General features: G+C 44.1%; 1 protein-coding gene across 5 annotated transcripts in view; it reads right to left on the reverse strand.

Annotated features, from left to right (window-relative positions):
• The window catches only part of Cacnb4 (calcium voltage-gated channel auxiliary subunit beta 4), a 244,806-nt gene that overhangs the window by 22,047 nt on the left and 196,022 nt on the right, over positions 1-26,737 (reverse strand). For 4 of the 5 annotated variants that reach the window (XM_034494568.2, XM_076928741.1, XM_034494566.2 and 1 more), the window contains 7 exons: positions 20,236-20,355; positions 17,462-17,584; positions 12,419-12,549; positions 9,366-9,442; positions 7,963-7,982; positions 7,667-7,747; positions 6,692-6,750 (listed from right to left, as the gene is read on the reverse strand). In XM_034494568.2, the coding sequence (XP_034350459.2) occupies positions 6,692-6,750; positions 7,667-7,747; positions 7,963-7,982; positions 9,366-9,442; positions 12,419-12,549; positions 17,462-17,584; positions 20,236-20,355 (611 nt within the window). Of the gene's footprint in view, positions 1-6,691; positions 6,751-7,666; positions 7,748-7,962; positions 7,983-9,365; positions 9,443-12,418; positions 12,550-17,461; positions 17,585-20,235; positions 20,356-26,737 lie in introns of those variants that run through there. The other variant, XM_034494569.2, reaches the window with a different exon arrangement.

Genomic DNA, 26,737 nt, shown 5'->3' on the forward strand with positions numbered 1-26,737 from the left:
CCAAATCCTCAAAATTCACAGTTGATTTGCTCTTGAACAAGACCTTCAGGATACACAACTGCTCTGCCCTAACACTGTTGGCTGAAAAGGGAAACAAGCTTCATTTGATCACACAAAACAAAACAAAACAAAATCCAGCCAGTTGGTAACTAAGTTGTATTTCTTGGCTCTGTAGTTAATCTCTAATATATGAAGTATTTCTCCACAGACCCAAGAGGAGCTTTGCGGGTAGAATATGAGAAATATGGTTTCCTTTCTGTAGGCATGGGAAGCTTCAGTTTGTTTGCATAGGATCTGAGCACATCTGGTGGGCACTTGTGCACATCTGGTGGGCACTTGTGCACATCTGGTGGGCACTTGTGCACATCTGGTGGGCACTTGCAACCCCAGTAGCTAAAGTTAATGGGAGCAGGAGACTGTAGTTGTGTTAAGTTAGAACACGGCTTGCTGTCACAGAAGACTAAAGCAGAGACTTTGTATGGAGAGAGGAGAGCGACTAGAATACGCATTATCAAATGATGGCATGTAGATTTTATTGTTTTAAAACAAATTTTAACTGAGACCCCGCAGCTTCCAGCTATTGTCTGTAGAAGTCAAAGCTTGTCCACCTAGGACAATCAGAGAAACCCGCAGACCTTCCCTACCCTCATCTGCACAGCATGCCTGCGTTTAGAAAGGGGAGGATCACTTCCCTTGATCTGCATAGTGGACTTCTTATTCTCCAGGGCTGAACTTCTTTGGGGGTTAGACAGAAAAGGAAGCATGTATTTAATTGCACATCTTCTTACACCTCCTGTTTCCGGCCATTTTAATACTGTCTGGAGACTCTGGTGCCTAGAAGCCTTGAGGGGGACCTAAAATTGTCCTTTTCATAAATGCTTGGTAACAAACAAACCTATTTTTTTTTTTTTTTTGAGGCAGAGTCTCACAATATGTATCTGGATAACTTTGAACTCATAATCCTCCTGCCTCAGCCTCCCTTGTCGTGGAGCCATAGGTATCCACCACTGTTCCTGAGCATTACAGCAACAGAACACGCAGAAGTTCTAGTGGGATTCTGAAGCCAAGGGGAGCTGGCCTGGGTGGCTGCCTTTATACGCCGCGGGTGCTTGGAACACTGCAAAGTTTTAACTTTTTGCATTTTTAATGCCTTGATAATTATTTAAGGCAGCCTCAAATTATCCCGTGTAGGAACAAAAAACTGGGAAGAGTTTCCTGGGACCATGGTGAGCGTCAACATGAGATAGAGCTTATACTTCTGAATCTCTGTCTTCTAGTAGGAAGAGGCTTGGTCACCTGGCAACACAATTCTCTTTGGTTCAGTTTTGTTTCCCAGTAACAACTGTCTAAGATGGCTAAGGTGCAGGCTTACAACTCTCCCCCTTCTGTGAGCAAGGAGAAGGTTCAACCAGATTTGAATGAAGTGAGCTTAATATCTGTCTGAGTTTCCACTACAGCCTTTTCCTTCTTCCCTCCCTCTGTCCTTCCCTCTCTCCCTCATCCCTACTTCTTCCTTCCTTCCTTCCTTCCTTCCTTCCTTCCTTCCTTCCTTCCTTCCTTCCCTCCTTCCTGTAGCAGCGAATGTCCCTGAAACCCAGCAAAACCATTCTCTAAATCCAGCAAGTCTGCACCCTGCCTGCTGCTGCAAGCCTCTACTTCAGAATCTCTCTTGATTGACGACACTGAGTCTTCATTTTTCTGGAGGTTTTCTTCATTTTCTTTTTAGATTCTTATTTGTATACGGTGGGCTGGCAGAAGGCATGCACAGGCCATAGTGTGCTAACGGAGGTCAGATGCCTTCCAGAAGTCCATTCTCTCTGCTTATCACGTGAGGCCCAGGGATAGAATGCAAGATGCCGGGCTCGGTGGCACATGCCTTTATCTGCAGAGCTACTTCATCTGCCCCTCTGTGGATTTTTCTATAGGAAGATATTTCTTTCAGTTACAACATATCCATTCAAATTGAATTAGTATTCCCTCATTGCTAATGTAATAGCTGGAAGATCCTTCTCTAGTCCACCTAATTAGCAGAAAGGTCATTCAGTATAATACATATTTTTAAATTCCTACTGCCCACATGGGAAAATGTTCCAAAGCTGGCTGAACAGGGTGGCGAGGGAGACGCAGGGTCCCTTCTACTGTTCTTTTGATTTTCATGCTCAAGGACAAATTACAGTCTTTTTGAGCCTCATCCTGTAATTCATAAAAAGGTGTCCGATTTGTCATTAGTATCTCAGAGGATTATTGCTGTGGGAAAGGAAGGCACTTTATGAAACCAGTTTCTTAAATGATTGTTCTTAGCATTTGTGATAGTAAAAGATGTCCCTCACATTCTCAGTATCTGGCTTCTTTTTCCCTAGTCGATGTCATGTCATTGCTTGGGGATTTCAGGACACAACATGATCCTCCCTAATTGTCAAAAAGCTCAAGGTGGTCTTTATGAAATCCAGTGCTGTGCACACTGAATATGTGCTAATAAAAATAAAAATTAATAATTAAATTATTAATGAATTTAAATTAATTCATTAATAATACATAAAATAAAATATATAAAGCCTAGATGACAACTTTTGGGGATTTGAAACCTATGGTGTAAGTCAGTAAACTGTGGCCGGTGAGGTGCTTGTTCAGCCTGTCAGGGCTGGGCTGAGCAGCACAAACCTCACTGGAAAAGATGACCCCCTGGGTAGTGTCTGGGGTGTGAAATAGGGACACTCTGGGCCTACTTTATCCCCTGAAGGCTGTGTACCACCGAGTCCACTCACAGGAATCACTCTTGCATGTGGTCACTGACATATCCAGTAGGTTCTCAGGAGCTGCTTGGTTCTACAGTTTTCATTTTTCCTTATGTGTGTTACAGTTAGACTCAAACAAACTGAGTAAGACACAGGCCTAAAGTGGCTCACATTTCCAAAGAGTGAAAAGAAAAATCATCCAAGCTTTTGCTTGTTACAGTCAGACATGGGTTTTATCTACTCCGCTGCATTGACTCGGAATCAGGATCTGAAATGCGGTGTTGAACAGGAAAGCCTTCTAACTCATGGATCTCTAATTTGCTCTTCCTGAAAGCCGCAGGGCATCCTCTGACCATGAAGTCTACCATACTGTAGTCATAGCTACTCTGGACAGGCGTCCGTTGGACTGTTGTTTACACGGTTTCACTGTGCCAGCGTCTTCGGTGGAATTGCTCTCCTGGCTGATTTCAACTCAAGACTCTGCGCTGTTTTCCCTTCTTTTATTAATTGGTAAAAACACAACATAGCAGATTGTCACAGTTCAAAACACAGCATCTCCCACACAGAAGATGTGCTAGCACCTATGAGGAGCTCCCAGCCAACTTGTTCCTTATCTAACCATCTAGTCACTCTGCAGTGGGCGCACAGGGATTTTCTTCAGTACTGTCTTCTCATTACCTGAAAGCAAGTTCACTCTCCCTGCCCCGCCCCCCATCTTTATTACCCATTTCTCTCTAGCCAAGCCTATGCATCAGACTCTTCCAGGCCTGCCTCTGTCTCCAGCTGTTGCTTTAGCTGCTTCCAGATCTCACCACCCCCAGACTCTCTGTATCATCGGACCCCATGAAAACTTGGCATTGAAATTTTAATTCTATCTTTAATCTGAAAGAAGCTTTAATAGTGTAGATACAGTGACTGAGTCAGGTAAATTCTACTTGACTCAAGACAAGCCTGTGCTGCAACTAAATGAACAACCTCTTCTACGGCCTTGGGATTAAAGATGGTATCAGTCTCCCCTAACACAGCAACTAAGCCACTCAGCTTGCCCTCTGCCAAACATTCTGAAGTAGTTTCTTGTTCTCACCAATGCTGTTTCCAACCTTTACCAACACTGTTTGTAGGAATGTCATGTGGAACCAAAACAATCTAACACAAGTGTAAGCTGAGTTACAGGATGGGCTTCATTCCCATCAAAGGTTATGATGGAATTAGAGGTGGGGGGCACTGCTCAGGACAGTGACGGCACCCCAGGTTAAAACCAATGAGTCCACACAGAGCTGAAAGGAATGTGCATATGCAACCAAGAAGAGCAGACCCAGCCTCTCATGTTAGCTGCCTTCCATCTACAGAGGCACCTGTGGGTCAGAGTGATGGCCCAGAATACCACGGAACAAGACATAGACTTCCACTGCTAAGTTAGAGTTCAGGTTTAGCTGGGGTTTTTTTGTAATACATTTTTAGGACATGAATTCCCTAGTATCCAGAACCTTCTAGACAGAAGAGGGCTGGCTGTCTATCTGATGATGGCTATTGGAGGAGAGATTAGAATTAAAAAAAAAAAAAAAAAAAAAAAAAAAAAAAAAAACTCATGTTCCCTCTGTCAAGGTTCTAATATTCATTTTGTTTCTCTTGTTTCCTCTGAGACAGCTTAACTTTCCACCTGTCTTCTGGGGGGGGGAGGGCTAGGATATAATCATGCCTTCCCCTTTTAACCAACCCCGTGTGCCCACTAGATTATGGCAAAGACGAACTTTGTTTTCTCTTTTTTTTTTTCTCTTTTTTTTTTCATCTGAGGTATACAGCTAAATTGTCCTTCCCACTCTCCTTTGCAGCTAAGAACACAGCACAACAAAGTTCTAGCCAATGAAATGAGCTTTTGTGTGTGTGCTATTTGCAGGCCCTAGAGGCCCTTTCTCTTTTAGCTGACTGGAGAACTCAAGCCAAAGGCCAAGGGCCCCAAATGCAAGGTGAAGCAAACATTCTACCTGAGATTCCCCTCACCACTTACCTGTTCTTTCCCAACAGGAAGCCCTGCCTCTGATCATTTAGTGAGTAAAATTAAGCTTCTAGTGTGTTCAAACCATTATGCATCTGGGAGGTCTATTAGTAAGGTGATCTGGCCTAAATTCAATCATATACTTAGAAATCCACCTAATGGCAGACAAGCATTCCCATTTCTTCAATGCAATTCTCAATTATTGGAAGTAAAATCACAGCTTTGTGTGTGTGTGTGCGTGTGTGTGTGTGTATAAGTGTGTATGTATTGTGTGTGTTGTATGTGTATGTTTGTGTGTGTATGTGATCTCTATGCATTGTGTAAGTGTGTATGTGGTGTATGTATGTATGTGTGCATGTGGTATGTGTGTATATGTGTGTTTGTGTGTGTATGTGCTGTGCATGCATTGTGTAAGTATGTATGTGGTGTGTGTGCATGTGTTATGTGTGTTCATGTGTATATGTGTTGTATGTGCATGTTGTGTGTATATGTGTGTAAGTGTATATGTGGTATGTGTATGTTGTATGTCTTGTGTGTGTATGTATATGCATGTGTGTAAGTATGTATGCAGTATGCACACACGTGTGTATGTGTGTTGTGTGTGTGTGTGTGTGTTGTATGTAGGTGCTCACAATTGAAGACACTGGGAATCCCAATCTGTTCCTCGCCACCTTATTCATCTGAAACAGTCTTTTATGACCCAGCGCCAGCAAGCCCTCATGTGGCTCTTCTCCCTTCCTACACAGCAGTGAGGTTGTAGGCACAGGAGAGTCAATGCTGCTTTTCATGTGAGTGCTGGGTATTTAAACTCAGGCTCTATGTTTGGTCATGAGCACTCTTACCACTGCCCCGCCCAGCCCCTCAGCTTCCTTATATTGTATCTAGTCTTAGACGTCAGTGTTTATTTTCACATGATTACACAGAAGGCTTTTCTTTGGCAAATTATAAGTATCTATACATATTTTTATGAAATTCTATATATTTGTACTTAAGTTTTCTATTTACACGATTTGTACTTAAAGCACGACTGTGTTCGCCTTTTCTTTAAATGCTGTATTACTTAAACTCTAAATTCTATTTCAAAGTATTTAAAGACTTTTGAAAGGAACTATTTGGTTTAAAGTGATAACCTTGATGCATTTTTCAAGTTTCTCAATGTGCACTATATAATTCACTTCCGACAAATGTTCAGTTTCTCAGGTGACTGTCTGTGCATAGACCACGTTCCACACTGAGGACAAGCAGGCTCTCATGGGTAAGTCAATGCAGATCTTCGTCACTTCTCTAGAAAACCTGAGAGCTCTAGACGTTGTCCACAGAACTGAAGCAGAAAACTATTTGAGGGCTCGGATATATTGATAATGGCTTGTAGTAGGATAAGTACAAAAATAGACCTAAAAACACAACAAAGTTATTTCTAAAAATAACATGCAAATAAGTGTAGCTGCCTTTAATAGTGACCCTGAAGCCTGTGTCCAAGTGATGACTGCTCCCTCTTTAGGAGGTTGTTTGCAGCGTGTCATTTTTACAAAGCCAGATGTATAATTTAGACCTGTGAATCACACACACGTGAATAGATACATTTACACACATGCATAGTTCCCGGATACTACCCGACATGACCAGTGAGTTAGAGTCATCAGAAACAAACATTTTTATCCAATTTCTTCATGAAAACCAGTTTGGTATGAACTCACTAATAAGAGAGAAAATAAACAAAAATATGCATTATACCCAACAAATGGATTAATTTCCCTTTCCAGGCCCTTCTGTCCTTGGGGGCCTCAAGCCATACTTCATATTTTCAAGGCTGTTCCAGGTACATCCTCCTGGAACACTGAGCTCAGGTTAAGTACTAGACTTCTGTGATGGTTGCAAACAGATCCACAAGTCAGTTCATCACACTTGTTCAGTTAAGGAAAAAAAGAAATCAAAAGACAAAAACATCTGTATGTCTCACCTCCCATCAAACCTGTGCTTCAGGAAATCAAAGAGGGCTTTCTGCATCATGTCTGTTACCTTTGCAGAGGTGAGAAAAAAAAAAGAACGAGGCAAACACAACAGAGAGAGGGAGGGAGACAGAGAGAAAGAGAAGTCAAAAGTGAGAGAGGTGGAAGCAAAGGACACAGTGACCGAGGAAAGACCCCGTGATATCCAGGCAGCTGCAGTGGGTCTCAGAGGGCAGACGGTCATGATAATCAGACATAACTGCTACAGTCTCCCCGTGCTGGTTCTCCAGGATGCGGAGGCATGAACCTATAGTTTTCACCAGAACCCCAGGCAAACCCTCCTTCCTATTCCTTCAGGATGTGGCTCTGCCTCCATGAGGGCATAAGCCCGCTATGCACGAGGATGCTGGCCATCTTCGTGTAGCTGAGTTATGCCTCTAGCGATGAGCAGTGGATTGTCTCAAAGTTGGCACCAGGCTCTGCTGCCCCGCTTGCCTGTGTGTGTTGGGTATTCTCCTTGTCTGGAAATTAATATTTTTCTTCATGACTTTCCTGCTCATCACCTGACATTTCCAACTCAGAGAAAGAGAGATGGGAATCTTAGATCTGCCTTGAGAAAGTCATTAAGTCATACAACAAATGTACACTAAATACCTCCTCTCCATCAGACATCACCCTAGGGGGAGACCTGAAGGTTGTCCAGCTTCAGATTTAGACATTACATGCCACTTGTATTCATTTAAGCACAAAGCCAGAATGGCAAAATTTGGAATGTGTACCACAGCCTGTACTCTCTCCTTTATTACGTGGCAATTTTTGATTAATTTCCAGAATTTAATCCTGTTCTTACCAGTTTTCCCCACCACTGCCTACATACACTATGAACTGTCTTATCCCAGTTTCCACCTGTAATCAGACCTAGAGTCGGAAGGATAGTCCCCAGGGTTCTTGGTCAGGCAAAGGAGAGCAACAGATGAAATTTGTACCTCATAACCTTTCAGTGATGGCCCCACTAACACCACAGGACGCATTGATGGCACAACATCATACGGAGGAACGTGCTCTGTCTGAAAGAGACGAGTCAGCGTGAGTGAGAAGGTAAATCTGAGCCTCTCTCCTCGACAGCCTCAACATCCAGAGTTCTCAGTCAGTGACTACTAAGGGTCCCCACCGAGGAGGTCCATCCCTCACTTTATAGCTATGTGGGTCTCAGAAACGGAACATCCACAGGCAGGTACGGATCGGAACCTTAGCAGGAGTTTAAAAAGGAAACACAACTTACCACTTTCTGCTTCTGTTTTGCTAAAAGACAACAACAAGAGCCATATCAAAATGTGTAATCTCTGTAAACAATAGCACATGAGTTCAAACGATGGGAGAAGGTGCCCTGTAACTGTCCTGCTTGCCTGGCACCCCCTCAGCAGGTCACTGTCCTCTGCCACTTTGCTCTGGACAAGCTGTGTGAGAACATGAAATACAGTACCGATGACTTTCCCATTAGAGGCTGGGGATGGGCACTCAAACAACACTGGAAGTTGTCAGCTAATCATTAAGCATGTGTGTGCCCACACTGGGTGTGCTATTCACAGTGGTGCTGAAGGCAAGCTAGCTAAAGGAAATGTAGGGAGGGAAAGGAAAGAAAAAAAAAAGAAATGATACAATGTAAGCAAAACCATTATCACCTCAAGCATCCTATTACTGTTGTTGTTGTTATTGTCTTGTATTTGTAACTTTGATGAACCAGGAGGTAATAGTGCAAACGTTCTGTGTTCCTCCTGAATACTGATACATCTGTTTCCACTATGTTCCTCTCAACTCTTGGACAGCCAGTTTCCCCTGTCCCCTCCAGGTGATAAGAGAAAAGCCGGTTGCAGAGCCCAGTGTTCAGCAAACAGAAAGTAGAATCTACTTCACAGTCAGCAAAGGTGGCTTTGCTGCCATCCAAACAGCAGGTCCTGTCTACATAAGCCACCTAGAGGTTGTATCCCAGCCCTGGAGGTCAGAATGAATCCTCACAAGCAAGGACCAAGCCCCCAGAGCTGTCCCAGAATGTTGCAGTGTGTTAGCCTTCCATCTGAATTGGTGATATTGGGTGCTCTGAATTAGCCACATATACCAGCCAGAGTGAAGTTAGCTTATAGGAGTCAGAGAATGTGATGGGAGAAAACATTCTCCGGTGAATATCTTCATAATTTCCAAAGACACACAGTTTTTATTGCGATACCCTGTCTCAATTGCATTAATTCTAGGGCTCAGTTGAAAATGTCTGATGTCCAGATATACAAACAAGGTAATCTTGGCTACAACTAGGCTACAACCCTCCCAGGATGTACAACATGGTCCCAACACGTGCTAGAGTTTCATGCACACGCTGAACATTGCTATGAGAGTTCAGGAACTTTTATTTCTATTGGTCGCACAATCTTAAAGTACCTTGAGTTCTTGGGTAGAATAATGATGAACTTGAGATAGGTTTATACAGGGAGAGTTACTGGCTGTAAGGGGATGAATGAGATTTTTCGAAATTATACTGATGATCTGAATTCTGATATCATCAGTACTCTCCAAATCGAATAGCATTCAAATGGGCAAGGAAATTTTACATAAAAGAAGCTTTAAATCTTTAAACCAAGCCTTTATTTCCAAACCAGTAAAAGCGTTTACATACAGTAGCAAGACCCTCACCTGTAGTTGTGGGAGTTGCTCGAAATGTTCCCGACACCATTTCTCCCAGACTGGAGGAAGAGTTTCCGCTCGATTTCCTAGAACACGGAAAGGAACTTAAGAATCACTCCCCAGATCCTTTGAAAACAGAAACTGAGAATCCAAGACGTTCTTTGGCTGTCTACTAAATAATTCACAACATACCAAATCCTGTTAGAAGGGAAGGATCTTCTCGAATGCTCTCTCTGACCTCATTTCTCGGAGAAAGTGGAGAACTAATTGAGACCTGGAAATACTTGGTCAATTCTCTTTCCCAATTATCTGTACAAAAACCTGAGCAGAAAGCATCCCCCTGGTAAGGATGCTCTTTGGAGTGCCGTGTTTCTCTGAGACCAGTCATCAAAGTGCTGGTCAGAGAGGCCAGGCAGTTCAGAACAAGCAAGAGAACAGGAGAACTTCTTCTTAAAAGTGTGTGTGAGAGAGAGTGTTCATGACCTGCTCTGCTGTCCACAGTAATGGTTCTATCAATAGTAATTCAGTTATGTTTCTATTCCAGCAATGAACAGGTCTGCCACTTACTGGCAGGCTGGTGGGACACACTGCGGTATGTCTTCGAGTATTAGTTTTCCCCATCTATGGACATAGAAGTTGTCTATACCCTACAGAGAGGGGTGTGACAAATGAGCCTCTATGAATGAGCCCTGGGCTTTATTGTTTCTCTTGCCTCAAAGTAAACTATATATATTTACTTATATATGCATGTATTCATGACAGTAACAATGGTGAGAAATGGGGAGTCGTATTCCAGTAGGAGATAATCAAGGCTACACAAGAGAAATAGGTAAATACATAATATTTCTGAGAGAAGCTAAGTGTAGTGGGAATAATTAAGTTGGAAAGAGATGGAAAATACAGAAAGTGGGTGGGTCCAGGGTGGGTACAACTTAAAATATGGTGGGGAAGGAAGGTGTCACTGGAGTGGTGCCACAGGGGCCTAAAAGAGACAAAGCAAAGGAGGAAAAAGGGCCCCAGGTGAAGGAGGGAGAGGATGAGGATGAAGATGAAGAAGATGAGGAGGAGGGGGAGGAGGGGAGGAAGAAGAGAAGGAGGAGGCAGAGGCCACGGCCCTGGGAAGGACCAAGCGTTGCCAGTGTGCCGAGAAGCAGAGAGCAAAGGGAACAAGAGGATTAATGATAAAACATTTTTACAAATTAATCATTAGAAGGGTGTGTTAAGTGTACTTCTCTGATCTTCCATTACTCTGGAAGGGTTTCCATTAGGAGAAAAGCAAAGGGAACCTTAAGTAACACATTTTTTTTTAGTTGAAGAAAAATCTGAGAAGAGAGACTGAGTCAAAGGATGGCTTTGTCCAGACATAGTGATGCAAAGCTGTGATTCTAGCACTGGGGCGTGGGGCTGGAGCAGAAGAACTGCCTCTTGAACACAAGCCTGGATTATATATCAAGATTATGTCAAAACAATGATAACACCAGCAGAACTTGCTCTTCCTGAAGGCTTTAAAGAAATTGTAACATATATGAAATCAGTACTTCACAGAGAGCAATCGGCACAGCATCTGAGACCCAGTGTGGCTGGGACTCCTCTCCAGCTGTGGTCAGACTCCTGAGATCTGCCACTAACACTCTGAAGACCCTGGTACTGTTTCCTTTGACCACTAGCGGCTGGTCTGTCACAGCTCCCTAGTGTCATCAGCACAGGGCAAACAGAAGAAGAAGGCACAGGACCCCAGGCAGAGAAAGGGATCCTGGGGGCTGTCCACATATCACCACATACTGAGCCCATGGGACAGGGTCTTTGACAGGGACCCAAGCAAAACCCCAACTCTAGATCATGTCAGCTGCCACATGAGCTGTCCTGAGAAATGAGGCCCTGTGTGATACAATTCACAGACCACATGAAGCTCAAAAAAAAGGAAGACCAAAGTGTGCGTGCTTCGGTCCTTCTTAGAAAAGGGAACAAAATACTCATGGGAGGAAATACAGAGACAAAGTATGGAGCAGAGACGGAAGGGAAGGCCATCCAGAGACTGCCCTACCTGGGGATCCATCCCATATACAGTCACCAAACCCAGACACTATTACGGATACCAAGAAGTGCTTGCTGACAGGAGCCTGATATAGCTGTCTCCTGAGAGGTTCTGCCAGAGCCTGACAAATACAGAGGCAGATGCTTTCAGCCAACCATTGGACAGGGTCCCCAATGGAGGAGTTAGAGAAAGTTCTGAAGGGGCTGAAGGGGTTTGCAACCCCATAGGAAGAATGACATCAACCAACCAGACACCCCCCACCCCCCACAGCTCCCAGGGATTAAACCACCAACCGAAGAGTCCACATGGAGCAACCCATGGCTCCAGCCACATATGTAGCAGAGGATGGCCTTGTTGGGCATCAATGGGCAGAGAGACCCTTGGTCCTGTGAAGGCTCGATGCCCCAGTGTAGCAGAATGCCAGGGCAGGGAGGAGGGAGTACCCTCATAGAAGCAGGGGGAGAGAGGAGGGGATAGGAGGGTTCCAGAGGGGAAACCGGGAAAAGGGATAACATTTGAAATGTAAATAAATAAAATATTTTTAAAAATAAACAAATCATTTAAAAATTAAAAAAGAAAATGGGGTTTGGAGATGGGTTTACTGAGCCACTTCCACGGTGGAATTCATGTGGGTTTCTGAGGTGCTAGGGGTCAGAGCACAGTGAAAACAGTTAAACCTGAAACCTTTGTATCCTCCTCAAGAATAGAGTATGTGCAGGTAAATGTCCCTTTGCTTTAAAAGTGGGTTTCCATTAGGGTCCAGGCAAAGAGAGTTAGAAAGAACCCAAGTTCCTGAACTAAAGAAGAATCCAACAGAAAACCGAGGTTGAGTCAAAAGAATAAACTGCTTTACTCAATTTTTAATTAAAAGAAAACTTGACAATATTACCCAATTTTCACACCAAAAAAATGGGGAAAGAAAAGAGTGAAGGAGATAGAGAGATATAGAGAAAGAGGGGAAGGAAGGGAGGGAGGGAGGGAGGGAGGGAGGAGAAAAGGCTAGCTCATGAAAAAGATGGGGTGTTACCCGCCATGAAAACGGCCTCTTTTCTGTTCCTGTTGAATGCGTATGTTCTCCAGGCGCAGTGGACTTGGGATGAAGCCGATCTCACAGCCCTCTTTCACCAGCCTTCCTATCCACCAGTCATTGTTATATTTCTGGAAAGCAGAGAGGAAAGCTGCACTCAATAGTAATTCAGTTATCCCCACACTTGAGGAGTTAACTCCAAGGAGGCAGAGGGATACAATGTATCTGTCCAGTGTACTACCGCTTAGTATGCACTCAGTACACAGAGACCACAAAAACCGTGCTTTTGTGTCTTGGAGGAAATGTTTTCAGCTCACAGACTAAAGGAGGATTCTCCAGGGGCTTGATTTGTAAAGGCCCAAGTAATAAATACGCTCTCTACTGTAACTCATTGCATCTGCAATGTCCTATTTTCTGTGAAAATAGTCACAAAGCAACAAGAGGCTGTGTTTCCATGTAAGTTACTTATGGCAGAGGCAGCGGGCCAGTTAGAACCATGTGCACTCTTACTTGTCAGCCCTTATCAAAAGCAGGTCCTAACCTCTGGATTCATTCGGTTCTTTCAAGAAGGCCTACTTAATCCTCAAGGCAAAGATCCCACCAGGCACAATCTGTATCAATGTCAGGTGTAAAACATGTTAGGTGTAAAACACTTGATGGATAGTCATTCATTACCAGCTTTCTGGTGATATGTACATGGTACTGTTCACTGTCGACTCTCATTCAAATGTGGGACTTCAAATTAAGGCACAGCCCATTATTTGAGGAAAAAGTCCAAAGTTACAAAGTCTGGACAAATGACATGCTTGTACATACAACTTGAAAATAATCTCTATATGGCTTGGGCCTAACAGGAATGCCAAGATTTTTTCCTGGTTTCATGATGAACAAAGTTAGGAACACAAGTCCACAAAAGACTCTAATGAATGTGCAGTAACTTTCTATCAGCATGGCTTTACTTAAAGTACCAGCAAGATTATATTGACAATTATTGATTTACTGAGCCCAGGGCAGACAGAAGTTTAGTGTAAGCCTGTCTCAAGGGAATGTTTCTACTAGTAATTTCTAGAAAATAGATTAAAAATTATATCATTTAAACCTCCCAGGAATGAGTACAAAAGTCTCTTTTATGGTCTTTATCAGTGTTGATAAACTCATTGCCTTTAATTGTGTGTGTGTGTGTGTGTGTGTGTGTGTGTGTGTGTGTATGTGTGTGTGTGTGTGTGTGTATGGTGTATATGTGTGCCTGTGTATGTGTTTGGCTCTGTATGTGTATGTATGTGTGTGTGTACATGTGCATATATGTATATGTGTGTCTGTGTATGTGTGTATTTGTATGTATATGTGTGTATGTGTGTGCATATGTGCGTATCTGTGTGTATGTGTGTATGTCTGTCTGTGTGTATGTGTGTATTTGTATGTATATATGTATGTGTATACATGTGTGTATGAGTATGTATGTGTGTGTACATGTGCATACATGTATATGTGTGTCTGTGTGTATTTGTATGTATATGTGTGTATGTGTGTGCATATGTGTGTATCTGTGTATGTTTGTCTGTGTGTATATGTGTATTTGTATGTATATATGTATGTGTATACATGTGTGTATGTATATGTATGTGTATATGTATGTATGCATGCTTGTGTATGTGTGCATGTCTGTGTGTGTGTTTCAATATATGCCAACTGTAGCATGAGTTGCTTAGCTCAGAAGAAAGTGGAATTTGCATATCTCCAGTACTGTGAGAAGGAAGCCTGGAAGGCTCACTGAGTCATCACAGCAAGCAATTCTGAGTAACTTGAATAATTCTAAGTAACAATCTCACACTGAAATGACAATGACACAGCAGGCTTCAGCCCTTCCTGCTCAGGGCTCCTGCATAAGCCAGGCTCCCAGCCAATCCTGAGTCTGAGTTGAAAGGAGCGTCAGCTGATGGGATAGAGAACTTTGAACAATCTGGGTCTTAGTTTCCTGACTAACTCAGGATAACACACCTGAAATAACAGGCCTGTTTACTTTGTAATTAAGGAGAGGTAAGTGGGCCCTTTAGAAATCTTTGGTGCATAAGGTCTGGAGTTTACATTTTATGGTAGCAGGGATAACAAAGACCATGAATCAGAGTTTCCTAGGGCTTAAGTTATTTCCTGAAATTAAGTCAGCCCACCAGGATACTAATTTGTTAAGTGGTACCCCAGTGACCTTAAAGGGCTGCCTGAGATGGCTGATGCAACTTCTCAAAGTGGTTTCCTGTAGTTCTAGGAAACAGCTAAAGAACACTGAGCCTCCTACTCAAAGTCAGTCAAAGTTCTCTGGCCCCTGGGGAGCAAGGCGCTGTGCAGAGTCCAGGCTGAAGGCTCTCTCTGTTTGGCTTTGGGACTGGCACCATTGTGGCTATTCTTGACCTTTAACCCCGAGAAAGCACTTAGAACGTTGCTTGAGAGATGGCTGGACAGGAAGCAATCAGCCTGCTACAGAAGCTAGCCCATCTGGGTTGCTGACGTCTCAGAGGTTGAGCCAGCTTTCTGGAAAGGCCCCTTCGCACTGTTCCAGTCTTCCCCGTTTTTGATTTCCCTAAAGTGATTAGCCTGTTCTCTTTCTAAGCCTTTTTTTTAAAATCTGATCTGCAAGATTTGAAAACAGTGGCTCTGATCCATACACGATCACTAGCTCAGACACTACAAAAGGAAACGGAGCTGCCAGACTGAAGGAAAATCCCCTGATCAACAGCTCTCAGACCCAAACGCTGCCCACAAGATGCAAGAAGTACTCTCAGAGCAGCTCAAAGGTGCCACACAAAGTGCCTCTATGCAGATGCAAATATTACCCCAACTTGGCCAGGACAGGCTTCATACATGTTTGAAAATATCATATTCTACCTCCGAAAACTTTATTATTTTAAGTTTAAAGAGCCCAAAGTGTTAGCTATGCTGATTTCATTGTGACCTATTACATGTAATATGTATCAAATGATCACATAAATATGTCCAATTAAAATAAGTATTAATAAAAAACTAGAATACTAGTACAATATAAAAAGCAATACAATACCGCAAGGTTGGTATGTGTGGAAGAATGTCCCTTGCTCTTAAAGTTTGCTTCACCTTTGAAAGGGTGAATGCTCGCAACTCACAAAAATGGCTTAGTTGCTTCTGGTGAAAATCATGAGCGAAATTCAACCACTCAGATGCTGAGGGGGCCATAGTCCAGACATAACGTGTTCAAATGTAAATTCACGGCCATGCACTGCAACGTCTGGGCCCCTTTCTGCCTCTAGAGGCTGCTGCTGCTTCCTGTAATCCCAAATCACGTCAACAATCGGACCACCTTCCCTTTATTTCTCCCTCTCTTGCTTTCTCTGCTACACGTAGTGGAGTGGGATACCCAAATCCCTTCTGTCTGACCCTTCACCCTTCCTCTAAGCTGCCCAGCGACTGCTCAGTCTCTGCGGCCCTATGCACCGCCCCCTCCCTTGCCCATCACAGCTCTCTCATCCCCACACACAAGGCTGAGCACATCTCTGCTTTATTCCAAACTTCTTTCCAGCCCTACTGTCTAGTGACAAGGACCAGTCTTCTTGCCCTGGTGCAAGATGTTCCCTTAGGGCTGGGGCTAACAGCTCAGCAAAAGTGCTTGTCTGGTGCACACTTGGCCCTGAATTCAACCCGGGCACAGCCAAAAGGAAGGCTCTATGTCTTGAACCGTGAACATGGCCTCTTCTGTTTTACTTCTACTGCTCTCTGGCCATGCTGTGGTGCTTTCAGTTGACCGCCGCCACCCCCATGCCACCCTGTGTCCAGTTCTGATGCTTCCTCCATACTGAGGTCTCCTTTTCTTTCTGGGAACTTTCGGGATATGAGTCCAGTTTTTTCTTTTCTACATACAGAAATCACGAATATTATTCACTCTGCCCTCAGACTCAGAGTGCCTGATGGCTCATAAGGGCCATCAGTGGTCCTTGTATCTCATCCTCCAACGCCTAGCACAGTGCCTGATACAAAGCAGAACTACACTGTAACTAGGCTCCACAGAGAACTTGAGATTTTGTCGTATTATTTTATTATTCTACCTTTCTACACTGAACCTCCAAGTCCTCTTTATATTCTCAACCCCTGAAGCTGTTTGTTTCCTAGAGTCCTCTGCCCCTTTCTCACCTTTAACTATTTCAGAGCCATAGTTCAGTGTCTTTAATGATAATATCCTTCTGTAAAAAAAAAAAAAAAAAAAAAATCCCTCCTTGTTACTGCTGCTACCAAACTCTTGCTTTCCTAGGTTAGATCCATAGGTCCATGGCTCTGTAGTCTCCACTAGACCCTGAGTTTGATTCCCAAGATACACACACACACACACACACACACACACAGACACACACACAAAGAGAGAGAGAGAGAGAGAGACAGAGACAGAGACAGAGAGACAATGACAGAGAGACAGGGAAAGAGACAGAGAGATAGACAGAGATAGAGACAGATAGACAGAGACAGAGACAAAGACAGAGGCAGACAGAGAGACAGAAAGAGACAGAGAGAGACATAGAAAGACAAAGACAGAGAGACAGAGAGACAGAGAAAGAGACAGAGACAGAAAGATAGAGACAGAGAGAAACAGAGACAGAGAGATACAGAGACAGAGAGATACAGAGACAGAAATGGAGACAGAGAGAAACAGAGAGACAGAGAAAGAGAGAGGCAGAGAGACAGAGAAAGAGTCAGAGAGACAGAGAGAGAAAGAAAGAGAGAGAGAAAGAGAGAGAGAGAGAGAAAGAGAGAGAGAGAGAATATGTGTGTGTGGTATAAAATCCAAAATCCATCCTATCATTCTAAGTGTTGGGTGAGCTCTGCACTGGAGTGTGTGGCAATGCAGGTGATGACCTCAGCCTCTCAATCTCAGTGAGATGAAAGGATGCGGAGGCCCAAGGCATTAACGGACTGAGGCTCCACACGGGCAGCTCTTTGGGTCACCTCTCCTGTGGGCTTGGCACAGGCTGACTCCCAGCTATAGCTTTTTGGCAGGTGCCAAGGTGCAGTGTGTTCTACATTTACCTCTTTAATGTGAAGAAAGTCCTTGGCGTCAAAGGAGATGGCTGTGCTGGGAACGGGCACATCCTCATCCAGGGCACCGCAGTAGCTCACGTTCGTTTTCACCGCGAACGCTACAGGTTTGGACTGGAGACAGAAGTGCAGAATGAGGAGGGAGGGAGAGAGGACAAGAGAGAAGCATTTTCCTATTGAAACATGTCATAGGATGAATGATGGTTCCAGGCAACAAGGAAATCACTTTCCAGAGAGAGCTCTCCTCTGGGTTTTATAGTTGCTGGTCACATCCAGAGATCTGCAGAGATGACTCCGGGAGTGACTCATTCCTCTCAGAGGCCCAGCCATTTTCTTTCTGCAGCACTTCCCAGCATCCTCAATAAAGAACCAGCCCCAAAAGGACTGGGGAGGGATGCACAGAGGTGAGGCAGTCAGCTCCGTTCTCCACTCCCACACGCTGTTTATTTATTTTAACCTGTCACAGACAGTCTCCCAACTGTGGGATGCAGGACATGTATACCGGGCGAGGGAAGTGCTAGGAAGACAGCTCTGTTGTTGAAGTACTTGCTACACAAGAACAAGGAACTGAATTCAGATTCCCAGCATCTGTGACAAAAGCGGGCTGCAGACGTGTACATCTTTAATTCCAGCTTTGGGGAGGCAGAGACAGGAGGATTTCTGGCACTGGCTGGCCCCAGGCAGTCTAGACAAATGGTGAACTCCAGGTTCACTAATAGGCCTGTCTCAAATATTAAGGTGGAGGGTGATTAGGAAAAGACATTAACCTCTGACCTCCACATACATGCACACAAATATGCATATGCGCACTCATGAGTACACAGACACAGACACACACACACACACACACACACGAATAAGTAAAAACATATGCTAGGAAATGGACACTGGGTACTATAAATTTGAGGGTGGGTGGGTGAAAGACAAGGATTTTTGAAAGAGCCTCAGATCTGAAAACCTGAGATCTTTTGTAGATAAACATCTTGTCATGCCAGGAGGAAAGGGGCCAATGTGGGATAAACCTAACGAACAGGCTTTTCACCTGTATCTTCTTCCTAGCTTCTAAAGGTTGGTTTTAAACTCGTATATGAACTCTTGCTGGCAAAGTGCTCCTGAGCAGGTGCAGCCTGTTGGGGTTAAGCCAGCCACCAGTCTAGGCTATGGTCCTGCCACCGCAGTTTAGGTGACCACACGGTAATGAACCAGATGGTGAGGGACATTTTCAAAACAAGAACTAGCAACAAGGTCTCCAAGCTTCTGGACAGCTTTGCTATGGGTTTATTTATTTGCTCTGGGAATATCAACAGTTGAGGCAGAACCCATATCAGGACCTCTTTGTCCCCTCCCAGGCCCTATGCAGATGCCCTCCTGTCAGCACAGACACAGACTGTGTAGATGTCAGCCCCTCGTTCATCTGTGTCACTCTTCTCTTGCTTCAATCTCTGAAGCATTTTATCATAAACCAGAAAAGGAAGGAAATTAACTTTATCTGGGCTTGAGTTTAAAATCCAGAAAGGTACCCACTACTAGAGTTGGCTATGGAAGCAAGCAGACGGGCTAGCCATAAACCCTGTCTCCTATGTTCTTATTGTGCATAAAACTTAATTTGCCGAAAGGGTCTATGCTTTGAGAAATAAATCAGAAAGATCTAGGAGGGATGGAAGAGCTCTCGTGTCTTCCATGGTCCTAAAATTCAACTGCAGTTGGTTTCCTGCTGCATCCTGTGTCTTCTGGAAGAGGATCTGAAGCCTATATTGGCTAGTGATTCTGCCACTCATTTTTGCTGTTTTTGTTTGAGTTGTTCAAAGGGCTTAACCAGGTGTGATGGTGCACGTCTGCAGTCTGCAGCCCAGCTATTAAGTCCACAAGTTCAAGACCAGAATGGGCAGTGTAGTAGACCCCTTCTCAAACAAACAAGCAAACCTTCTGAACTCTGTACTGAACTTGAGGTGGGAATCTGATATCTAGAAACCGCAGAACAGAAGCAGTGACTTGGTCCACAGCATGGCGGTGCCTGTTTGGTGTATAACAGAGGCTAGGCAGTGAAGGGGAGGGGTCAAGAACAGAGGACTCAGGCTAGCAGCTCAGAAGCTTCTCTGTCAATACTCCGTGAGGTAGTTTGATATTGCCACACTGCTAGGTTAGGGAAGGACCAATAATTACCACTAAATCAAACAGAAAAAGGCAAAGGCCCACAGGAAATGGACCCTTGCAGATACCACTAACTTCTGTGAAGAGCACATACAACAGACAGCCTTGCGATCTGAAGCTTTGGCGGGATGGCTGGAAAATGAATACTCCAGAGCGATACATGCTGGCTGCCTGTATATCACCTTGACATAAGCTAGAGTCATTTGAAAAGAGGCAATGTCCATTACAAACACGCTCCTAGCAAATTAGCCTGTAGGCAAGCCCATGGAACATTTACCTGACTTATGACTGATGTGGATGTGCTCAGCCCACTGTGAGCAGTCTCACCCTTAGGCGGGTGGCCCTGAGTGGGTAGGCAAAGTACGCCATAGAGAGCCAGCCAAATAAGTAGAGTTTCTCCATAGCTTCAATACCTGCCTGCAGGTTCCTGTTCTGCGCTGCTTTCTGTCACTGATGAGTGTGACCAGAGTTGTAAACTGATAAACCCTTTCCTCCCCACGTTGCTTTTGGTCAGTGCTTTATCAGAAACCCCAAGACAGATGTAAGGTGGAAATGCTGAGCACAGACGCTGTGCAACATGACAGCTCTCAATTAAAGAAAAGGATGAAAGTCACCTTCGCTCTCTCAAGCTGGATAGCTGCTTGCTGTTCTCGCTCTTGCCGAATCGCTTCCCGGTCCTCTTCCAAAGAGACATCGGAGTCCGATGGCCTGCTTGTATAGGAATCTGCTGACCCCTGGGGAAAGAACGCAGAAGGCTTAAGTGAGGTGAAATGTAGCTTCTTACGCTATCACAGTCGTGACAGAATCGTGAGTGAGTTCCATTCGTTGGCATGGATGTTGATGCACACACCGCCTTACTGCTGATACAGTCAAGCATCTGTGTTATGTGGACGGCAGCAATGTTGTAAAGGACCATGTTTCGATGCGATCAGGATTAGGAACCAAACCACAATAAGAAGGACATGTCATCCAGCCCTTTCTCTTGCTTGGTGCTAGCTAGATACAAAGATGATAATTGCTCACGAACTGAAGTTGTCTCCCATTCTCACTTGCGCATTCTAGGCATGTCAGTGACAAGGGAAACTTGGGCTGCTATGAGGGCTAAACCCCACCTGTTTTGGTATCACCGGTTTGTCTAGATTTCGACAAAGCCAAGCAGCATGCCACATTAGTAAAACGATATTCTGGTTTCCACGTCAATACCACTTGGACTTTTCCATCATCAAAACTTCAGACATTGCCCCACAGCAGCCAATTTATGGGGTTAATGTTTACAGGGAAGAGAAAAAAAACTTGATAAAGAAAACAGGGATTTCCACAGCTGAAGTCTGTGCCCAGAGGGTGCTCTGATCAGCAGCACCACTGACTCTGGCAACATCCCCAAAGGACTGGGGAATGCCCAGTGCCACCCAGTACTCACACTAGAAGGACAGATGAAAGCTGAAGGATCTTATTTAAAAGTTATCTACCTCACCCTCCAAAACCAAACCAAATCAAACCCCCAATAACAAAGGACAACAACCTGCACATGCGCACACCCAGCCCAACCCTAAGGCTCGCCTTTAACTCCCAAGGGAACAGCAACCATTGCCTTGAGCTGGCATTAGAAGCTGGTATTTGCATAGATGATGACATTTGCACAGGAGAGGTACTGAGAGGACTAGTTATTTGTTTGCCATGTTTGATGAAGCATACTCAGACAGTCTTGAAACACATAGATCTAGCCACTAACCGGAGAATCTGCTGTCTACTGCACACATGCGAAAGCAAAGTAAAATTAAGACAAGAGTCAGGCTTAGTGGTATGGGCTGTAATCCCAGATCTTAAGGGGACTGAGGTCTGCCTAGGCTACACAGTACACTCAAGGCCAACTTGAATAGCTTAGTAAGACCCTGTCTCAAAATACGAAGTAAAATAAAGGGCTGGGGTTATAGCTCAGTAGGAAAGCCTTTGCTAAACACGTGCAAAGGCCGTGTTCCATCCCAGTGAGTTGGTCAGTCAAGCGCTCTCTCTCTCTCTCTCTCTCTCTCTCTCTCTCTCTCTCTCTCTCTCTCTCTGTGTGTGTGTGTGTGTGTGTGTGTGTGTGTGTGTGACACATATATACAAAGATAGAGAGACAGTGAGATTCTTTAAGAAGTGGTAGATTGGGTGACTGAGATGGTTCAGTGGATAAGGTACTTGCTACCAAGCCTGACAATCTGAGTTCAAGCCCCAGAACCCACATGAAGGAAGAGAATCAACCCCAGCAATCATCCTCTGAACTCTATACACATGCAGTAAGCCCTGTCCAGAAAACAAACAAAATGGTTTTTGATGCTGATGTTGTTGTTGTCGTCGTCATTGTTTTAAAGAAACAATGGCAAGGAGTTGAGCACTAGTCCTCTGAGACAGTTTTCAAAGCGTAGAGACTGCCATATGAGTTTGCTGACTGACTGCAGGGGCAGCTTGGGTCTCAGGGGAGGGCACTCACTATTTCAGCCCTTCAGGAAATCCCAGCATGCACTTCCTGGCATCCTAGAATAATGACTTGTAGCTAGAGATTCTCTGGGGGGGTGGGGGGGGGTGTCTAGTGAGTCCTGGAGCTACATGCTACCTCCACGATGCATTTCCCAGCTCCTATATTACTGTGAACCAGTCTCCTCCTCTGGAAAAGGGACATGTTATCTGTTTCATAGCATAGCATAGGGTAGCCCGCCCTAGCTTAGTGCTGGATATTACAATGGTATGGGGCCAGATGACTGAAATTCTTCATTCACTAGACTCAGTGGGTTCACAGTCCACATTTAGCTGTGCTTCATATTAAAATGCTACAAGTCCTTCCACATAGAGAAAACATAATAAATTAGATTTCTCGTTCCCATTTACTAGTGCTGTCCTAGGCCCACGTTGATTTTTTTTTTTAAAAGAGTTGTTATAATAATTTTTCAACTCCCATACATTTAAACTAGGTTGTGTGAAGTGTAGCCATTTTTCTTATGGTATGTACTCTGCAGCCAGTGTGTTGTGATAAATGCTATGTGTCAAAATCCATGGGCTTGCACAGTACTGTTCCAAGTGCCCTTCGTAGAGGAAGTATATTTGTTAACTAAATTATAATTAAATTCCTCAGTGAAAAATCTACTGGGAAAAAAATTATGGAGCCACCAAAGGGATAGAGAGCAGAGTGAGTTTCAGCCATGGCCTAAAAAGAGGGCTTCCTTGAGATCCTTCAAAACAGTTTTCTTAGAATGCATCTTTCCAAATTTAGATATACCTTCATAAAATCCAGACTAATAAAGAGAGGAAGCACACTTCTGAAATGAATGGAGAGTTTGTAGACAGTCTTAGTTACTCCTTTGCTGGAGCACAGCCCATCCTAAGGCACTGTGTTGCACGGGCTGCTCTAGACATACAAATCACAAAGTTACTAGAAAGGATGCCCTCAAAGGAGGTGCCCTCTGCGCTTGGGGATCATGTGCTGGTGAAGGCTAGTGTCTGTGGGTCCCAGGATAGCAGTCTGTCCACTGGAGCAGAGGTGAAGACAATCTCACCACCAGGAGACGTTTCTGTCCTGAAGTTACCTTAATGACTCTTGAATCCTGGCATTCAGTCATTTCTGGGCATTAAAAAAAAAGTAATTCAAGGACTTCTGTGTTCACATTTCCAAGTGTGAACAGGATTGTAAGCATTCCAGGATGAGTTAATAAGTTCTACATTGCCAAATCCGTGGCAGGTTCTGCTTGCTTCTGTGTTGGTGAGACCACTGTAAGCCTGTAAGCATGCTCATACCCACACCCATAGTCACTCCATCCATAGTCACTTTCATCTCCAGTCATTCTGGACTTAGTTCAGGGTCACATTTTGAACAGGAAAACTATCATGGCTGTCTCTCAGAGTTGGAGAGACAGCAGAAATGCCACATTGAAGCCTAGCTGTGGCTGAGGAATATGTCTGGTTGGCTGGGTACTGACTTAGTTTCTTTTGTGATTAGTATTTATTTTTAAATTTTATTTAAACTGGTTGAAAGAGAGTATAAACATGTCCTGGGAGGGAAGAAGAGATGGAGGGAGGGAAAGAAGAAGGGAGGGAAGAAGAAGAGAGGGAAGAAGAAGAGAGGGAGGGCCTAGAAGACAAGTTCAAACAATCAGCAGGGACCTAGAGGCTGGGCCAGTGGGAAGGGGATTACCCAGAGGTCTGACTAACTATTTAAATAATAGGAAAAACAGCAAAAGGAAATAGTAGAGATACAACAGGTCAGGACTAAAGATGTACACATAATTAACCCCTGCCACATGGTGGCCCACACCTGTAATTCCACCACATACAAGGCTGAGGCAGAAAGGCTGGCAGATTGAAGCCAGTCTGGACAACGTAGCACGCTCCAGGCTGGTTTGATCTACACTATGAGACCTTGTCCACGCCAAAATAAATCCCAGAAAATCATTTTATAAAAATGGGTGAGAAATGATCCATGAAGCTTTCCAAGTGATCTAAAATGGGGCTACATGCCAAATGAGCTATTTTACATGTGTAAATAGGTTGAAATTTGATTGTCTTTACTCTCTTTTTAACGTCAATATAGACATGTACCAGCACTGGTAAATGGAAGGGGAAAGCTGCTTTATTGTCCTGCTATGTGGCAGGTCTCAGTGACTAGTCCCTCAAAAGTTCCTCAGCAGACAAATTGTATTGTAGGCGTCACCTCAGAGGAGTGGTCCTCAACCTGGGAATCACAAACCCTTTGGTGGCTCAAACAATCCTTTCACAGGGGTCAATGTCAGCTATCCTATGTATCAGATATTTACATTATGATTCATAACAGTAGAAAATGACAATTATAAAGTAACAACGAAGTCATTTTATATTTCGGGATCATCATAACATGAGGAACTGTATTAAAGGGTCGAAGCATTCGGAAGGCAGAGAACCACTCACTGCCTTAGAGCTTCCAAGGAACCAACTAGAGCAACTGTAGACTTGGAATGTCCAGTGAGGAGAGAAAGAGGGAGGGGAAGGGAGGGAAGGAGGGAAAGAGAGGGAGAGAGAACAAGCCATTTAAAACATCACACAAAAGCACACACCTTACCCAAGCACTGTGGTGTGTATCTGTAATCCCAATAACATGAGAGGCTGAGGCAGGAGGATCATTTCAGCCTAGTAGATCCAACCCAGCCTAGGCAATAAAGCAAGACACTATCTTAGAACAAATGAATAGTAGGTGAAGAAATAAAGTCTCATCTTCATGAACATCGGTGGGAAGAAACAAGCCTTTCTGTTTCCGTGATGACCAAATTCTCTTTGCGATCAATATTGTAAGAAATATTCCGGCCTCACCCTTCTGGCAAACCTTTCTGAGTACAGAATACAAAAGGCTGATAGAAACATTGGAAAGTTATTTTTAAAAAAATGGATAAGGGATGATCTATGCAATTTATCATGTGATCTAAAATAGGGCTACATCTCAAATGAGCTTTGTCGCAAATATAAGTATTGTCTCTGAGAGAGAGAAGTGACCCATAGTCTAACAGCAGAAGGGTGTCACTGAGAGACTATGAGGTGTAGGCAGGTGGGCTGCCATGGGGCCGCTGTACTGAGTATATGCTATTCTGTCGCGTTGCCTGTGGCTTTGGCAAGCGGGCGGAAGCTTCTGCGTCCATTTCCTTCTTTTGCAACAGGGAGAATCACATACAAGCCAGAGCTTCCTGGTGTCAGACTTGAGATGGAACATCATATTTTTATCATCGTGGGGAAAATTTAAAAAGTGGAAACAATTAATCTTTGACTCCTTTAATTTGAGATCTGATAACTTTCAACAGTAAAATTTTGGTTGTCCCAGAGTTCTAGGATATATTATTTCTTTTACCACTACTACCTTCTCTTCCTCCTCTTCCTCCTCCTCTTCCTCCTCCTCTTCCTTCTCCTCCTCCTCTTCCTCCTCTTTCTTCTCTTCCTCCTCTTTCTTCTCTTCCTCCTCCTTCTCCTCCTCCTCTTCCTTCTCCTCCTCCTCTTCCTTCTCCTCCTCCTCCTGTCCCTCCTCCTCCTGTTCCTCCTCCTCCTCTCTTCTCCCCCATTCATCTTCCACCTTTTAAACAGCTTTATAGAATGGAGAGAGGCTCAGTCAGTAAAATGTTTGTTGTTCAAATTTGAGGACCTGAGTTCAGATCCCTAGAAGCCACATAAACTGCTGGGCTCAGCAGCTCTGCTTGCTGTCCCAAAGCTGTGGCTGAGAGACAGAAAGGTTCCCTGGAGCTCATTCTAGCTCAAGGGCTAGAATGGCCAGCCATTCTTGCAACTTGGTGAGCTCAAGGTTCGGTTCAGTGAGAAAATCTGTCTTAATAATAATAATATGAAGAGCCATAAAAGAACACACAAATCACCAACCCCTGGCCTTCATGTCTATGTACACCCCATACATATGTACCTCCAAACATGCACACATATGAACATGTATACATACAAAATAAAAAAATAAACAACTGCTGTATTGAGGCGTAATGTACACACCAAAAAATCAAATATTTTAAACCATTTAAAATTATTACTACTCTCTGGCTTTGGCTCTCTCTCTTTTTGTCTCTATGCCTCTCTGTCTCCCTCTGTCTCTGCCTTTCTGTCTCTGACTCCCTATGTCTCTCTCTGTCTCTCTGTTTCTGTCTCTCTGTCTCTGATTCCCTTGTCTCTCTCTGTCTCTGTTTCCAGTTCTGTCCCTGTCTCCCTGTCCTCCCCACCTCTCTCTCTCTCTCTCTCTCTCTCTCTCTCTCTCTCTCTCTCTGTGTGTGTGTGTGTGTGTGTGTGTGTGTGTGATGTGGGGGTAGAGTGGGATACATGTGTGCCGTGGCACACTGTAGAGGTTAGAGGAAGAGAATAACTTTGTAGAGTGCTTCTTTTCCTTCCACCTTTACATGGGTTTGGGGGATCATATTGAGCCTCTATAAAACAAGTGTTTAACCAGATGAGTCATCTCACCAGCCCCAAATCCACACATTCCAATGACTTAATGGATTTACAAATCAGCTTTCACCACATTCTAATCTTAGAACATTTCTACCACTCCAAAAGAAGCCCGTGTCCATTTCAGTCTCTCTCCGTTCTACCTCTAGGCTCAGAAACCCTCTTACTTATTAATCCTCCTAAAGT

This window comes from Arvicanthis niloticus, chromosome 2 (assembly GCF_011762505.2).
Source record: "Arvicanthis niloticus isolate mArvNil1 chromosome 2, mArvNil1.pat.X, whole genome shotgun sequence".
Taxonomy (NCBI): Eukaryota; Metazoa; Chordata; class Mammalia; order Rodentia; family Muridae; genus Arvicanthis; species Arvicanthis niloticus.